The sequence below is a fragment of the Typopeltis vanoorti genome, chromosome 16, assembly GCF_054136105.1.
Source record: "Typopeltis vanoorti isolate ZY-2024b chromosome 16, IOZ_Tvanoo_1.0, whole genome shotgun sequence".
In the NCBI taxonomy this organism is placed as follows: Eukaryota; Metazoa; Arthropoda; class Arachnida; order Uropygi; family Thelyphonidae; genus Typopeltis; species Typopeltis vanoorti.
The window spans coordinates 71,190,421-71,209,615 of NC_143564.1; the positions used below are offsets into that span (position 1 = coordinate 71,190,421).

General features: G+C 37.8%; 1 protein-coding gene and 1 non-coding gene across 4 annotated transcripts in view; one reads left to right on the plus strand and one right to left on the minus strand.

Moving 5' to 3' along the window:
* The window catches only part of LOC150098116 (polyamine deacetylase HDAC10-like), a 420,755-nt gene that overhangs the window by 392,945 nt on the left and 8,615 nt on the right, over nt 1–19,195 (plus strand). For all 3 annotated transcript variants that reach the window (XM_090406206.1, XM_090406205.1, XM_090406204.1), the window contains one exon: nt 14,181–14,247. In XM_090406206.1, the coding sequence (XP_090262332.1) occupies nt 14,181–14,197 (17 nt within the window). In that variant the 3' untranslated portion in view covers nt 14,198–14,247. The remainder of the gene's footprint in view (nt 1–14,180; nt 14,248–19,195) is intronic.
* On the minus strand, nt 12,827–12,948 carry LOC150098117 (U6atac minor spliceosomal RNA). Its single transcript, XR_016549617.1, has one exon. It is a non-coding gene; the product is annotated as a U6atac minor spliceosomal RNA (small nuclear RNA).

The following is a 19,195-nucleotide window of genomic DNA, read 5'->3' on the forward strand; positions in this document are numbered from 1 at the left end:
ATCTCCAAGGTTTGATTCCTGTTCTCAAACTCTTTCATTTTCTTTTCAATAATATTTCTGTATTTTAGTCTACAGTTTACATCTGAGAGCTGCTCAACTTTTATTCGCTTTAAAACTTTCTTACATGTTATTCTTTTCAATATGAAATTCAATTTTATCCTGCTCAAGACTAAATAGTGATCACTTCCAATTTCAAATCCTCTGTACACTCTGGTGTCCTGCACCAGGGAGAAAACATCACTATCAACAATAACATAGTCAATGAGACTTTTCTTATTCCTAGCCTCTTCTCTCCATGTGAATTTGTGCACATTTTAATGTTGGAACATGGTGTTAGTAATAACCAGTCCATGTCCTGAGCAGAAATCCAACAGATATTTGCCATTATTATTAGCTTTGCTCTTTTCTCCAAATTTTCCCAAAATATTTTTGTATGTCTCACAATCATTTCCTACTCTACTATTTAGATCCCCAACAAGGACCAACTTTTCCTTTTTCATTGTGTCAGTTGCTTTTTCTAAAGCCTCAAAAAATTCCTCCACTTCTACCTTAGTAGAACCTTCTGTGGGACCATAGGCACAAATAAGTCTCATTGTCCAGTTCCCCATTCTCATATTTGCCCACATTACTCTACTTGAGACTGACTGCCATTCAAGAAGATTAGCCTCGTATTTTGTGTTGAATACTATGGCTACTCCTTCTTTTCCTTGATTGTTATTGCCTGAATATAACATTTTGTATTTATTGCTCAGAAAGATCTCACCAGTTTTGGTCTTTTTTGTTTCAGTCACCCCTATTATGTCGATCTGGTACTTATCTAATTCCTCAGCTAGCTCCATTTCTTTGCCCAGGCTTCTTACGTTGATAGTACCGATCTTTAACTCTGGTGATGTTGAGTTGGGGTTTGTTTTCAGATTTGTTCCAGTAGCTGACTTTTCGCTGTTCGCCCTGGTTCCCTGGCGAAAACAACGGGGGCCTTGTTTAACCGGGCGACGCCCCAGCCGGCATGAAATTTTGTCATGTTGTACCATCATTTTTTATTTTGGTTTAACCAATAAGAATACAATTTGGTCGGCTAAATCCCAAATTGCCAGCCCATCCTCGTTCGTTCAGTATCAAAGTAGATACCCAACAGGGTGCACCACGAGAAGGTGAGGATTGGACATTAGGTCAGAAGCCCTGGTCGGTTCTCCGCATTCCTTTAAAGGCTATGTGGAGGTCTCCTCTCAGTTATACAGCTTTGACCCTTAAGCACCCCTTTAACCAACGTATCAAAATGCATAAAATTGTTTGCCATAACCAAGTTGAGCTTTCAAATAATTTAAGTTTCATTTCAAATGCTGTTATGGTTTGAAACATATCACAAATAATGAATAACTAACTCTTATTTAGAAGTATTGGTCAAGTGTTAATAAACTATTTAATAACCAACTAGTTTCACCGGCTATTGCTGTCGGCATCTTCAGGATACAAATAAGGTAGGCAAAGTAAATTACAAGCTAGATGTTAACTGATAATTCTAATTCAATAACAAAATAGTACTGAAGATATATTTTGGTGATTACACCACATTTTTTTATTATTCAGTTATATAAAACACTGAAATAATAGTTCCCAACAAGTTTCGTAAATCGTAGGATTTACATCTTCAGGGAGTAAATAGTATAACTTAAAGTTTAAACAAGAGAATTAATAAATACAAATCATAACTGTCTGGCTATTCATAAAACTTAAATAACAGAATGCAGATATATAACATTATTGACGTTGAACAATACTGGACGATGTCACGTGTTCTTGTTCTCGTTCATACAGTCCAAGCTCAGATTGAGGTAGATTTTTTATTAGAGCTGACCACACTTGATGGAGAATTAAACCTGTAGGTTTAATTCTCGTTGGGTCTCTGTCTATGGGTTTGTAGGTGTTGGTATCTTCCAAAAGGGTTTAGGTTAAGGGTTTTAACTTCGCCTTAACCCCACGTTTCCTTCCAAAAATTGATATCATAGCACAAATAGAAAAAGGAATTAGAAATCTACCAGACAACACGGCAGATCTTATCCGTATAGAAAGTACAGCTTTACTATTAAAAAACAGATTACCTCGTAGGAATCTACCTTACAATGAATACGTTTGCCTTAAAAAGTTAAAGGATGACAAAAATATTGTCATAATAAAAGCGGATAAAGTCAACGCAACTGTCGTTTTAAATGCTACAGAATATGATAACAAAATGAAAAGTCTCCTGGAAGATACCAACACCTACAAACCCATAGACAGAGACCCGACTTGGCCTACACAAAAAAAACAAATGATCTAATAAAAAAAGTGCCTCTCTGGACGGAAGAACTTAAAAAATACTTACAATCAAAACATTCTTTGATACCAAGAATATATGGTGTTCTAAAGATCCATAAGACAGATATACCTTTAAGACCAATAGTAGATGGAAGAGATTCACCGACTTCCAACTTGGCGAAATACCTCACCAACATGATCTCACAACATATAGGAAAAACATCTTCCTTCATAAAAAATAATAAACATTTCATAGAAAAAGTGAAAGATATACATATTGGTCTAACAGACATCTTAGCAAGTCTCAACATTATCAGCTTGTTTACAAACGTCCCGAGACAAGAAATTTTGAATCTCCTAGAAGACCTCTTCCCTCCGGACATCTTGAATCTTTTTAAACAATGTTTAAAAAGATTCAAGATTTTTTCACCTATAAAGATAGAATCTGGGAACAAAAAGAAGGACTGGCCATGGGTTCATCATTATCACCAGTATTAGCAAACCTATTTATGGAAAAATTTGAAAACAACGCTCTTAAGAATTATCATAAAAAAACCAAAAATATGGCTACGCTATGTGGACGATATTTTCATCATATTCAGTGGAACAACAGATGAACTTATCAATTTCAAAGATTATCTCAACAATTTGCACAACACCATAAAATTCACTTTAGAACAAGAAAAAAATAAAAAACTTCCTTTTCTGGATATTCTATTAGAAGTTAATGAAGAAAGTAAACTCTCCTTCTCAGTATATAGGAAGCCGACAAACACTGGAAGATTTCTAAATGCAACCTCACACCACCATCTTTCATAAAAAATAAGCTTAATTAAAACTCTTCGAGACAGAGCATACAATATTTCCAGCACACAAGAAAGATGTAATGAAGAACTAAAATACTTAACACGAATCCTCCAACAGAATGGATATGAAACAAAAACCATCAAGAGAATCCTTAAAATACCTCTAGCTAACAACATAATAAAACAGGATTACAAAAACGCAATCTCGCTTCCTTATATCAAAAATGTTACAGACAAGCTAGCCAAATTAATGAACAAACACAACATAAAAGTAGCCTTCCTTCCTATGGAAAAAATCTCAAGATTCCTACATCCACCAAAACCACCTCATCATCCTCTTAAAAAACCAGAAGTCTACAAAATACATTGCTCTTGCAGGATTTGCTACGTAGGACAGACAGGAAGATCTGGAGAAATACGCATGGCTGAACACCAAAAAGACGTACAATACAAAAGAGAACAAAAAACGGGTCTTGCTTTCCATACCACTTCCACTGGACACGATGTACTCTGGCAAAAAGCGACGATGTCATACATAGAAAACAACAGTTATATAAGAAAATTTAAAGAAGCTGCTAATATGCTAAAAAACCAAACCCAATGCAATAAAAATCAAGGTTTAATTCTCCATCAAGTGTAGTCAGCTCTAATAAAAAATCTACCTCAATCTGAGCTCGGACTATATGAACGAGAACAAGAACACGTGACATTGTACTGTATTGTTCAACATCAATAATGTTATGTATCTGCATTCTGTTATTTGAGTTTTATGAATAGCCAGACGGTTATGATTTGTATTTATTAATTCTCTTGTTTAAACTTTAAGTTATACTATTTACTCCCTGAAGACGTAAATCCTACTATTTACGAAACTTGTCGGGAACTATTATTTCAGTGTTTTATATAACTGAATAATAAAAATGTGGTGCAATCACCGAAATATATCTTTTGAACCAATTAGCCACAGAAGTCTGTGCCTGCAAAATAGTACTGAGCGTGAAATAATATGCGTGTCGCGGATACATGATTTACTTGTCGAGAACATCGGTTATATAAGAAATAACAGACAAGATATATCTGGCCTTTCTTTCCACTTCTCTACAACCAACCACATTATTGAATGGAATAAAAGTTATATGCCTTATATAGAAGAAAACTACCATTCCAGAATCTTCAAAGAAGCAGTTACAGTCGCCCGTTTCACAAAAAACCTCAACAGGAATCAAGGTTTAATCCTACCTGATATATGGAAGACCTTAATCAGATCACTAAACACACATGAAATGCCTGCTATAGATGATGCATATATGGAATGTCCATGATATTGAACCATCACAGACATGTTATGCAACCTAATATACCCAATTTTTATGTTCCCACATATAAAACTCAAATATGCTGACTTTGATCTGAAAGCAGCTGATATAACCACAAGAAAGAACATAATATCTTAAAACTCCCTCTAATCTCTCTGTTTCATCATATTGTAATAATTTGTTCTTTTTCTTTTAGAACGTACAAGACATGTCAGAGTTTTTGTAGAAATTCAAAATTATCACAACTTTTCAGCACACCCTCGCTTTTATTTTGTTTTGTACTTGCAAACTAATTTGCCTGAACATTTCCTGTTCCTCACCATCTGTATTCACTGGTTTATAGTAACATCCTACTAAATATCTTATCTTATAAATGTCTATCTCATACCATATACTCTCAAAACCATTAGTATTATTTCCACTGTAATTCTTCACCCTGAGAGTGCACAGTTCATCTCTTATCATGAGTAGCACTCCACCACCACCACCACATTTACTTTGACTATCCTGCCAAAATATGCTATACCTTTCAATTTCTATTCCTGTTAGAAAAACCCTCCTCAGTTAACCATGTTTGACTGTTATCAACAATTGTTGAAGAGAATGAGTCAGTCATTACACAAACTCATTCCTTTAAAATGGAACAACAAGGGGCTTAAGCATAAAGTCTGGAAGAAGAAAGTACTTTTGATTAAGCTTGATGTTAATGATGATATGTCTGCCATATGCACAGATTCTGTGAGGAAAGGATATATACAAAAGTACAAGGCTGATGATTATGACAAACTTGGGAGACAGCTTGGAGCTGTAGCACAGAATGAGGAGTTGAATGGTAAGGAAATAAATGCTATTTGGAAACTGACAAAGAAATACATAACAGCATCAATGTGCAAATGTATTCCAAAGATAAAAAGTTAAGTTCAAAATGGATGAATGAGGGGATTAAGCATGAAATCTGTAATAATAAGAAGAAAGAACTTTGGAGACAGTACAAGACGAATAATGATAATAATCCTCACTCTCCTCTAAACAAGTCACTCTCCTGACTTGTTCTTTATACTCTTATGTAAGAGTATAAAGAACGAGTCAGTAGAGTGACTAGTAAGGACAACAAAAGCGCAGTATAAGTAGAAATTAGCAAACCAGGTGATGAAAATCCCTAGAGAGTTTTTAGATATGTGCCAAATAGAAGGAAGTATGATTATGGTAAGATGATGCTATTTGATGAAAATGATAACTGCTGCAGAAGACATTGTTGAGGTATTAATTAAGGTATAAAAAACACCCTTATTAATGATCAATTAATAAGGGTGTTTAACTCTGATCAGGATGGAATCATGAGGAGCTTAAGTGCAGAGGATGGCTTAATTGCGAATAAGCAGGAGGTATTTGAAGAAATAAATAAACTTGATGTCAATAAGGCAATAGGATTTGATGACATATCATCACAGATCTTAAGGCAATTGGCAGTAGTATTGGCATGCCTGTTTAATAAGAGTCTTGCAATAGCACAGGTTCCAAGGGAGTGGAAAGAAGATAAAAATTGTTCCACTGCATAAAGGTGGTGATAAGGCTGTGACTTCAAATTATAGGCTAACCTGTATATCTGGAGTTGTGGTGAAGATACTGGAGAGATTGGTGAAAAGTAGGATGCAGAAATAGGATGATAACAGCAGTATTCTCTGTGGTTATTAGCATGAGTTTGTTAAAGGAAGATCATGTACCACTAACTTACTTATGTACTATAACAAGGTGTCACATACCTTGGACTGGGGAAATGCATATACAGTGATGTACTTGAATTTTGCAAAAGCTGTTGATAGACTACCACACAACATGCTGGTAAATAAATTGAAACAGATGGGATTGGATAACAGACTTTTGAGTTGGATCAGTGACTGGCTGTCAGATAGGTATCATAAAGTTGTATATGGGGTGCGGTATCCCATAAGAGGAAGGTCACTAGTGGTGCACTGCAGGCATCAGTTTTGGGACTATTGTTGTTCAGTTTGTATGTTAATGATATTGGAATAGGTTTATCTAGTGATATGGATCTGTTTGCAGATGATGCAAAATTTGGGAGAGCAATGTAGAGCCAAGCAGATGTTATGGTCTTGCAGAAGGATTTGAATAGATTGCATGAATGGGCAGGTAAGTGGAACTGTCAGCTCAACGTTGCAAAGTATAAGGTTTTGAAATTTAATAAGCAGTGATGGGATGCGAAGGATACTTGGTAGTGAAACTTTAAAGGAGGCAGAGGAAACGAGAGATCTGGGAGTGGTGGTGGTGGTGGTCATGGACAAATACCTGAAGTTCAGGGGCCACATTGCACAAGTTATGAAGATATCACATCGGATAATGGCAATGATGCAGAAGATCCTGACATGCAGAAATAAAGAGGATATGATGCCATTGTATAAGTCTTTGATCACGCCTAATATAGATTATTGTGCATAGATCTAATCGCTGGGTTTTCATTATAATGAGGATATGTTGGAAAGGGTCCAGAGAAGATTCACAAAGGTTGTTAGTGGTCTTTGGAATGTGGAGTACGAGAAGTGATCGAGAGAATGTAAATGCAAAGCCTCTTGAATAGGAGGAAGAGGGAGGATATGATTGAGACATATAAGCTAATCAGGCGTTGTTATCAAGTTGACATGAAAGAGATTTTTCATACAATGAGAGGGGGGGGTGTAGAACAAGAGGCCATTGCTGGAAACTATATAAAGAGGGTGTGAGCAGAGGAGCTAGGAGAAAGTTCTTGCATGGAGAGTGGTTGGTGAGTGGAATGCATTGCCTGAGTGTGTTGTGAATGTAGACACATTGAATTATTTTAAGGCATGGTTCGATGAGTATTGTGTGCAATAGTGTATACTTCCCACAATGAGTCTCTGACTCCATGGAGGTTGGATGTTAATAATAATAATTATTATTATTATTCCTAATGCTTTTTTTTCTAAAGCATTTGTATACAGAAAAATTGTGCATGGCCAGTATTCTTTCTTATAGCCTTCATTCCTCCTGATGGAATGAAGGCTATAAGAATCAATCTTCTTATTGACTGATTGGAAATTATGGGCCTACTTCTTAATTCTGTCCTATCATACTGAAGCAGAAGACTCGCAATCTTTACTTTCTTACTATTCTTTTTTCTTCTTTAAGAATTATTTCATACCTTCTCTCATAATGGGAATAGAAATGGAAGGATACAGTATTTTTCATGAGGATGGGAAAGGGAGTTGCTGATGATAGCAGGGGAATTAAGTCCAGATAGGGTAGATATGTAAGAGGGAAATAGTGGTACTGGTAATGAGGCAGTGTGATGTAATATGGAAGTTGACAGGAAGACATATTTTGTTGGATGTTGCTATAAGCTCAGGAATGTGGAGGGTGGTGATGAAGAAATGTATAAACAACTTGGATTAGTGAACAAAGGAAGGATAATTAGAGAAGGCAGCTGAAACGATGAAAAAGGAAAAGTGGGTCCTTGTTGAAGATCTAAACAGCAGAGTAGGAAATGACATTTAAGAATGTTCTGGGAAAATTTGAAGAAAATAGCAAAGCTAATAATAATGGTAAGTATCTGTTAGATATTTGCTCTGGACATCTAGCAGGTACTTACCATTATTATTAGCTTTGCTCTTTTCTTCAAATTTTCCCAAAACATTCTTATATGTCTGATTATCATTTCCTACTCTGCTGTTTAGATCTTCAACAAGGACCAACTTTTCCTTTTTCATCGTTTCAGCTGCATTCTCTAATGCCTCAAAAAATTCCTCCAATTCTTTATTAGAACCTTCTGTGGGACCATAAGCACAAATAAGTCTCATTGTCCAGTTTCCCATTCTGATATTAGCCCACATAACTCTACTTGATATTGACTGCCATTCAAGAAGATTATCCTCATATCTGGTGTTTAATATTATAGCTACTCCTTTTCCTTGATTATTGTTTCTTGAATATAACATCTTGTGTTTGTTGCTTAGAAAGATCTCGCCTGTTTTTGTTTTCTTTGTTTCAGTAACACCTATTATGTCGATCTGGCACTTATCTAATTCTTCTGCTAGTTCCATTTCTTTTCCATTGTTGCTTCTTATGTTGATGATACCAATCTTGATCTCTGCATTTTGAGTTGGAGTTTGTTCTAGTAGCTGACTTTTCACTGTTTGCCCTGGTTCCTTGATGAAAACAACGAGGGTCTTGTTTAATTGAGCAATGCCCCAGCCAGCATTGAATTCCATCATGTTGTACCATCATTTTGAGTTATGGTACCATAATGAGTTTTATTATGAGTATTAATATGTGTATAATGAGTATTATAATTATTATTATTGCACGAGCATCTCAATGGAGTCTTGCGACTCATAATGGGAGACCCAAACTATCAACACAATATCTATCTTACCTCTCCTTGAAACAATTAACAGACAAAGCACTCACAGCTGACTGAGGCAACTCATTCCATTCATTCACCACTCTCCAAGTGAAAAATCTAATCCTCACACCCTTGCTAACCATGCTCTTACCCAGCTTCCTGGAATGACCTCTTGTCTTGTCTCCTTTAGCCAAGTGCTGAAATATTTTCTTTGTATTAATCCTATAAAATTCCTTAAGTAACTTAAATATGTTTTTTATATCCCCCCCCCCCTTTTTTATGTATCAATCAACTTTTGCAACCCGTAAATCCTCGATTTCCTAATAGGGAGCATTCCACATACATCTTAGTCACTCGCCTCAGTATCCTCTCCACCACTTCCTCATCCCCTAGAAACCTAGGTGACCAGACCTCAGCACAGTAATCCAGATGTGGTTGTGTCATAGCTTTATTATAAGATTTGATAATGCCAGATTCCTGACAGATAATAAACTAATTTAGAGGAAAATTATTGATTGGAAACTTTTAATAATGTAAACTTAATTATTATTATTATTATTATTATTATTCAGGCCTCCAAGGAGTCAAAAGACTCATCGAGGGAGGTCCTTCCTAAGACATAAAGTCTGTCAAGACTCACTGAGGGGAGGTCCCCCCCTGAGAAACACAAAGTCTATCATACCAATCTTTAAACTCACTGACCGTTCTCGCTCCCACCACTCCATCAGGCAATGCATTCCACGACTCAACCACCCTCCACACAAAGAAACCACTCCTTACCCTCTTGCTCACAGTTTCCTTTCATAACTTCCAGGGATGGCCTCTTGTCATCACTCCTTCCCGCTGATCAACCAAGCGAAAGAACTCCCCAGCGTTAAACTGACACCCCCATTCATTTGCCCATCTATCTAGCTTATTTAAATCCTCTTGCAGGGCTACCACATCTGCACTATTACTAATAATCCTTCCCAGCTTCGCATCATCTGCAAACAACTGAATATCCCCCTGCAATCCACTGGCTATGTCATTGATATAAAGGTTAAACAATATAGGTCCTAGTACTGAGCCCTGTGGGACCCCACTTGTAACCCTCTGCCTCCTGGAAACTGCTCCACCATACACAACTCTCTGATACCTATCAGACAGCCAATCCTGAATCCAGTTGACCAATCTGACATCCAGACCCATGTGCTGCAACTTAAATATAAGCTTATCATGTGGCACCCTGTCAAATGCCTTCGCCAAGTCTAAGAAAATTGCAGTATATGCCTTTCCCTCATCTTATGTTCTTGTAACTTTATTATAAAAGGCTAGCATATTGCTAAAACAAGAGCGTCCTTTCACAAATCCATGTTGATTCTCACAGATAACATTACCCTCATCTTCCCAATGCTGTACACGGTCCTTCACTACTTTCTCCAAGATCTTAACAACTACTGATGACACACAGACTGGCCTATAATTAGACACTTCCAGTCTGTTACCACCCTTATGCAATGGCACTATCTTACCTTCCTTCCATTCCCTGGGCACCTTTGCCAAAGCCAGACTTTCATTGAAAAGCCACGTTAAAGTTACTGTCAATTCCCTATCACATTCTCTCAAAACTCGTGGCGAAATACCATCCAGTCCCACAGCTTTACTGACATCCAAAGTACTCAGTATCTGAAACACACTCTCCTCCTGTACCTCCAGACCTCGTACCAGTCCTATCCCTCTAGCATTAAAACTGACTCCTCTAGGATGAAATACTCCAATAAAGTGTTCATTGAACAATTCCACTATGTCCTCTGCATCAGTCACTCTATTCCCATTTTTATCCCACAATATCATTCTTCCACAGTCATTTCTCCTCCTACTGGCCACATAGCTAAAAAATTCCCTAGGATTTTCTTTGGATCTTAGGGCCAATCTCCTCTCATATTCCAGTTTCGCTTTCCTTACCACACTAGTCACTCTTCTGGCCTGTGTCTTATATTCCTCATGCATCTCTTCACCTATCTCCTTATATCTCTTCCATAGCCTCTTTTTCGCTTGCAATTCCTGTTTAATATTGTTTGTCATCCATTTTACTCCAAATTGCATCCTCTTCTTCACTCGTGGTATACAACTTACCATTGCTGATAACAAATATTCTTTCACAATTTCCCACGCACTGGTGATATCCCGGCCTTCCAATTCCTCCCTCCATGAAACTTCCCGAAGTTGACGTCTAAGACTATTATAATCACCTACCTTATAATTCCACATAAGTTCCCGTCTCTTTGATACTCCTGCATGTCTATTCATTTTCCAAGTCAACACCATATGGTCACTCTCTCCAACTGGTGGGAGAGACGTCAACTCAGTTATTATCAACTCTTCTGATGCTATAACCAAATCCAAAATTTTTGAACCTCTTGTTCCCTCTGTTACATGTTGCCTAAGACATTTGTCCCTCAAGAATTCTAGAAATTCCATTCCCCTATTGCTACATGCATCTTCCTCTCTCCAATTTATACTACTGAAGTTAAAATCTCCCATAAAAATCATTCTTCTTGCACTTGCCAAACTTAGCTGTCTAAACATCTCCTGGTCCCCATCCTCTGTGCTCCTGGGTCTGTAGCAACACACCACTAAATATCCTGTCTTGCCTACCTCTACCTCACACCATACGTTCTCAAAATCATTTGTCTCACTTCCTTCCAAATTCTCCACTCTTAGAGGACATAGGTCATCACTTATCATAAGCAGCACCCCACCACCACGCTTTCCCCTCCTATCCTCACGAAAAATGCTATACCCAGCGACTTCTATTCCTGTTTTTATATCCCCTTCTGTCAACCACGTCTCAGTGATCGCAATAATTTTTGGCCAGGCTGATGCTATCTGTGCCACCAATTCCTCTCCCTTATTCCGGATACTCCTGGCATTAGTATACAGCATATAAATGCCATTGTTTCTATACCCAGCATTATCTCTTCTGGACTCCACTGGGCTCAGTGTTACCTGACATTGTCTCCCTTCTCCCAAGTATCCATTCCCACAAGAGGCCACCCCTGCTATCATCCTCCCTGGGACACACTGACTCGTTCAGAACAGCAATCTCTCCAGATGCCTACGTCCTTCCTCATTCAAATGTAAACGGTCTCTCGCATACAACTCCTCTCTTTCCTCAAACACACTCCAGGCATCCACATATACCAGTCCTCTCTTGTCACACATTCTCGCTATTATGCCATTCAATATCACCGCTCTTCTGCTCAGCTCATCATTATCATACCTAGGCAACACGCACACTATTTTTCCTCTCTCTGTCTTCTTCCGTACAGTCTCAAGCAAAAATCTCATATCTCTCGCTGCCCGACTTACATTACCACTCAAGTCATTCGTTCCTACCATCACAATCATCTCATCCACCCTTTCACCTCTCTTAATTGCCATAGCCACCCTTTCTATTGTTCGTCCTGGCAAACACTCCTCACGCATCCTATCTTGAACACCACGGATCATTGAGTCGCCATACATTATACCTCTTACCATTCCCTCGCTCCTATTGTTTCCATTCTCTCCTCTTCTTTCATTCCCATACCTCTCTCTTCTACTGTTTCCATTCTCTCCTCTTCTAGCACTCCCATACATCTCTCTCATTCCCTCTCTCCTACTGTTTCCATTTTCTCCACTTCTAGCACTTCCATATCCCTCTCTCATTCTGTCTCTCCTACTACTGTTTCCATCCGCTCGTCTTCTAGCATTCCCATACCCCTCTCTCATTCCATCTCTCCTACCGTTTCCATTCTCTCCTCTTCTAGCACTTCCATATCTCTCTCTCATTCCGTCTCTCCTACTGTTTCCATCCTCTCGTCTGCTAGCATTCCCATACCTCTCTCTCATTCCCTCTCTTCTACTGTTTCCATTCTCTCCTCTTCTAGCACCCCCATACCTCTCACTCATACTCCCTAAATTCTCTCTCTCTCCTACTCTGATTCGCCTTGCATTTATCTCTTCCATTCTCCTAATCTTATCTTTCAATACTTCTGCTCTCATTCACAAGACAAAAAAATTGGTTAAGTGCCGCGAAGTATGCGGCAGTGCCTTAACCTTATATGTATTAGGCCCAGAGGCCGGTCCGTCCTTATCAAGGGGAGTGCTAATCTGCTCTCCTTTCATACAACACATTATGTATCATAATCATGTGTTCATACATTATGTATTATTATCATAGTGTCCTACACTCCTTGAGTGTATGTATCATAATCATGTGTTCATACATTATGTATTATTATCATAGTGTCCTACACTCCTTGAGTGTACATGTCAGAAAATGATGTTGAATTAATTTTTTTAAGTTGTTTAAGAACAGTAGTGAGCATGCTTCTTAAGGTTTGGATGAACTGCTTTATTCTCATCCCTAATTTGTTTTAATCACCAAATAGTTTGCTGCTTTAAAAGTGATATCTTATTAAAAACAAATAAGATTCTGCATATCATGTATAAGATTCTAGTAGCAAGGCTTATACGTTGGTTAGACATAACTGGTAATTAGTTTACGGAATTAACAACGCATATAAAGTATATTAATTAAAGTTAACTTTAATGAATAACTTCTATATTTCGGCAACGTAACATTGCCATCTTCAGGCACATAAAGATATGGTATGTGCACTCAAGGCACTAACACAAGCAAATGAGGAAGAAAGCAAGAAACTAATATTGTTCCTAAAGTCCTAATGGTGCCCTCTTGCGGGCTAATTTGGTAGTCTTGGCAGTTGGGCTGAAGTTCTCATAATGTAAGTCTCCCAAATTTGGGGTAGTTTCATGCACCCAACTTTGTTGAGGTTAGGAAAGTTTTTTAGAGCTGCTGAAGATTCTTTGAATAATCTTTCGTATTTAAACTTGCTGCGATGAATTATTTTTGTTTTCTTCCAACGAATTTTATGGTGGGTATCTAAGGCATGGTCTGCCAGCCCAGAGCAGCTGTACTGGTGAAACTGGATGTAGTCTTTGTGTTCTGAAATCCTGATATTTGTTGTTCTGCCTGTTTGGCCAAAGTAGGACAGTTTGCAGCTGCAAGGGACCTAGTATACACCAGGTAGGTCTAGGGGAAGTGGTTGGTCTTTGGTAGAGCGGATAAGGGAATGCACATACCATATCTTTATGTTCCTGAAGATGGCAATGTGACTTTGCCGAAATATAGAAGTTATTCATTAAAGGTAACTTTAATTAATATACTTTATATGCGTTGTTAATTCCGTAAACTAATTACCAGTTATATCATGTATAAGAATTATTCATGTAAAATTAAATTTTATAACTTTAATTGTTTTAGCATTTAAATTTGTTAAAATATTATAAATAACATTCATTCTTAATGCATTATAATTCAGTTACTGTATTCTTGTTTTACAGTCGCTTTGCCTGTCTAGATGAACTTTAGAAGAGGATGTATAGTAAGATTTTAAATTTAGTTTTCATAGTAAGTATTAATGTCAAAATCTTTACAGTAGAATCTGCATGCTGTGAATGGTAGTATTACTTTTATCTCTTGAAAGGCCTACCTTGTTTCTGTATCAATTAAATTGCTTAATGAATTTCAACCAAATTTAGAATATAGGTATTCCTCAAGTTACTTCAATTTCAGCACATTTAGATCCATATGAAAGAAGAGAGTTTTAAGGAAGTGGGAGAGTTACTTCATTCACAGAGTGCATTGTTCAGTTAATTTTGCAATGGAATACAGTCACTGCTAAATTGCAAAAGGTTCCTTAAAACATTTTCGCACAGTTGGGTCAAAATGGAATTGGAGGTTGATAAAATGTGACAGATATCTCTAGACAAATTATTCAGCCAATTTTGACCCAAGTTATTTTCCTTCACTGGTTTACTTTTTGAATTTAAAAATCTTAAAAAATGGTGTATCCTAAAAAATCTCATATGTAAAAAAATGAGTCAAGTAATGAGAAAAAAGGTTTGTTGCAATTTAGCTGACATTATTGTTTTAATTGAAAATTTAAATTTCCTCAAAATAGCACCAACAGGATAACTGATGAACATATAAAACATAAAAAATGTACTATTACATAGGCAAAGTGGATACTAGATCCAACATTATTTCAAAGCCAAATGTTTGTAGAAACTATCAAAGTTTCGTAAGTTGACCCGAGAGTTTATGAGAATGCAATCCTCGAGTTGCTTTAGCCTGCACTACTCAAAAGACATGAGTGCTGCCCAGGTGTCCATATATTTATCTTTTATTAGTGATAAAGGTTTCACTTATCTGACAGCTGTTTCAAACTGGTTGGTTCTCTTCAGAGACCACATCTGTTTATGTTCAGGGGTCGTCTTTCCAAAAATTTGTGCGATTCCTCAGATTGCCCAACAATGAGTGACCTGAAGGATCATTTAAAGAAGTGGCTCTTCTCAGTAACAGGGCTCACCCTATCACTTAGCAGATCCTCTCATATTCCAGGGAAAAGCATTGGCCAAAGCAACCCTAATACAGGCCACCCCAATGGACTCAAATCCCCAGATGCTCAACAGCTGCCTCAAGGCACTATTTAAGTAAAGCACTTTTTTAAAAATTAGGCAATCCCCCAGACTACTCCCTACGAGTAACTGAAAGATCATCAAGCTCAGCATTGGTTCCCCCTCAATGACAGGCTCACCCCTACCACTGAGCAGAACCGCTCATATTTCAGGGAAAAGCACCCACTGACATGATAGAAACCCTGCCAGAAAATGCTAATCCCCAGAGACTCAAATTGCTCTCTAAAGGAAACGCTCCCCTTCCCCCAAAAATCTTAAGTCTCTCTCAGCAGGAGCCTTAAATGTAAAGGTCCTCTCTAAAAATTAGGTGATCCCACAGATCACTCTAAACGAGTGACAGGCTCACCCTACCACTGAGCAGAACCCCCCCCCCAAAAAAAAAAAAATCTTAAGCCTCCCTGAACAGGAGCCTTAAATGTAAAGGTCCTCTCTAAAAATTAGGTGATCCCACAGATCACTCTAAATGAGTGACTGAATGATCGTCCATCTAAGCATTGGTTCCACTCAGTGACAGGCTCACCTTACCACTGAGCAGAACAGCTCATATTCCAAGGAAAAGTATCCACTGACATGGCCCCACACTGCCACACTGGAAAACACTTTCCCCAGAAACTCAAATTGCTTTCTCAAGACAAACTTCTCCCGAAATCTTAAGCCCCCTCTCCTCAGGAGCCAGATCCAGAAGAAACCTTAAAAGAGTAAAATCTCTTGTTCAGCACTAAAGAAATCGAAATCTCAGAGAAATATATTTTTCATAAGTGAACTCTCTCGGTTGGTGCATAAAATTAATTACTAAAGGAAGAACTATAAGGCTTTATTTCAGCAATGTAAAATTACATAGGCAAAGTGGACGCTAGATCCAATATTATTTCAAAGCTGAATGTTTGTAGAAACTATGAAAGTGCTGAGGATTGTATTCTCTTAAACTCTCAGGTCAACTTGTGAAACTTTCAGTTTCTACAAAAATTCGACTTTGAAATAATGTTGAATCTAGTATCCACTTTGCCTATGTAATTTTACATCACCGAAATGAAGGCTTATGGCTCTTCTTTTAGTGATTAGTTTTACACACCGACAGAGAGCTTGCGTATGAAAAATACATTTCTCTGACATTTCAATTTCCTTAGCTTGGTTTCCAGTTGGGAAACCAAGAAAAACTGTCTCCCCCACACTCATTCATATCATGGGAAAGGTTGTCCAAAGTACTCCCGAAATATATTGGTCCTGTTCCTCTTATAAAATCCAAAGAAGAAATTGAAACAGCTGTTAAACACCTGACCCAACAAATTAATGCAGCCCTTACAGCAATCACTACTTCCACAACTGCTCTCAGGCCCAACCACTTGCCAGAGACATCATGAACCTGATCAAGGAGAAAAATAAGGCTAGGAAAAGGTTTCACAATATCCATGCACCACAAGACAAACAAATCCTGAATAGGCTTAATTCTGCAGTGAGAGATGCCCTTAAAGCACATAGAAGTCAACTTTGGGAAGAAAGATTGACTTCTATCCCTCCTGACAATCACTCCATATGGAATCTAATCAGAAAGATCAAAAACAAAAACAAATCTCCTCCCCCTCTCCAAACAGATCTCGGCCTCATCCAAACTGATGTAGATAAAGCCGAAGAAATAGCAGAAAACTTAGACAAGCAATGTAAACTCTCATATGAACATCTAGACTTCAATCACATCTACAAGATCCATACATGTCAGATGTTTATTAAAATTTTCTGTAACCTGCTCCAATCAAATTCCACCCACATCACCAGCAGAAATATATGATATAATCAAGATATTAATAAACAAAAAGGCTCCTGGACCTGATGGCACCAACAAGGTGATTAAGCTGCTGCCTTGTATAGCTATTGTACATCTGACCACATAATTAATTCCATCCTCCGTTTCAAACATTTCCCTTCCCGTTAGAAGATGACGGATATAATTCCAATTCATAAGACTGGAAAAGACCTGCACCTGCATCAAAATTATTGGTCAATCAGCCTCATCTCAAATTTGGGTAAAATCGCAGAAAAAGTTACTCTTACCAGACTCCAGGCCTTCCTACACAAGTTAAACATTCTTCCTAAAGAGCAGTTCAGATTTCATCAATTCCATAGTACCACTCAACAGATACATAGAATAGTTGAATACATCTCCATTGGATACAATTGGCATCAATGCACTGGAGCTGTTTTTCTTGACATAGCCAGTGCATTTGATAAAATTTGGCATTTCGGATTACTGCATAAACCGATCTTAACTGGAATACCTTTGGAAATGGTTCATCTAATTAAATCATACCTTTTTGACAGACTTATTCAAATCAAGATCAGATTAGTATAGTATCAAATTTTGTTTGCCATATACATGTTTGATATCCCACACAATCCATTGTCATCTATTATGGCCCTCTAAGCAGATGACACAGCAATATTAGCCAGATCTCTACCACCACATCTTGCCATAAAAAAACTGCAAGTAAACTTACTACAGATTGAAAAATGGTTCTGCAAATGGAGACTGCAAGTAAATCCCCAGAAAAGCATAGTCATGCTATTCACCAGAAGGCCGATCCTTCCTAAAGGGGACATCTTCCTGTTTAACACGAAAATCCTGTGGCAAACAGAAGTCAAATACCTTAGTGTACTACTGGACAGAAGGCTCTTTCAGCTGCCATACCAAGGCTCTCTGTATAAAGGCGTCAAAAGCCATTGCTCAACTCTATCCTCTAATCAACAGGAACAGTAAACTAAACACCAGAATCAAACTACTTATCTACAAACTGATGGTTCGTAGATAAGTAGTTTGGAGCCATACTGCTGATACTAATATTCTCAAATTGCAATGAGTGCAAAACAAATGTCTACGTATGATCCTAAACACTCCATGGTTTGTCAGAAATGTGCAACTCCATCGGGACACAGATGTCACCTATATTTACACTTTCCTGCAAACTATAGCAACAAAGTTTTTTTCAAAAGCATCTGTACACCCCAACAAACTGGTTCAACTAGATGCAAATTATGAAGCAACGGATTACTTCAAACATAAAACACCAAAAGCCATCTTAAACTCCAACTCTGATGTTTAATCTCTAAGCCTGCTCAGGGTGAACAATTGGCTCATAAATTTATCTACTCACTGTTTCCCTATCAGATAGTAGGGAGTATGAAAAGCATTTTGCTTCACCCTTTAAGTCAGAAATGTTAATCGTTAATCGATGTTAATCATTTCCTTAGCACTGAACGAGAGTTTTTTTTGCTCTCTTAAAGTTTCTTCCAGGTCTGGTTCCTGCTGAGGGGGGCTTATGATTTCGGGGTGTTTTGCCTTGAGAGAGCATTTTGAGTCTCTGGGGGATTGGCGTTTTTGGGCAGGGTTCTATCAGAGCCATGTCGGTGTGTCCTTTTCCCTGGAATTTGAGCAGTTCTGCTCAGTGGTGGGGTGAGCCTGTCACCGAGTGGAACCAACGTGGAGTTGGAAGATCTTTAGGTCACTCGTAGGGAGTGGCTTGGGGGATCGCCTAATTTTTACAGAGGTGCTTTACTTAAACAGTGCCTGGTCTCTGAGGAGAATCAACCAGTTCAAAACAGTTGTCTGGGCAGTGAAACCTTTATAAAATGCACTAATAAAAGACGAATATATGGATACTTGGCAGCACTCATGTCTTTTAAGTAGTGCAAGCTAATGCAACTCAGGGATGCCGAGGATTGTATTCTTGTAAGCTCTCAGGTTAACTTATGAAACTTTCATAGTTTCTACAAACATTCGGCTTTGAAATAATGTTGGATCTAGTATCTACTTTGCCTGTGTAATTTTACATCGCTGAAATGAAGCCTTCTGGCTCTTACATTAGTAATTAAAAATATCTTCCAGG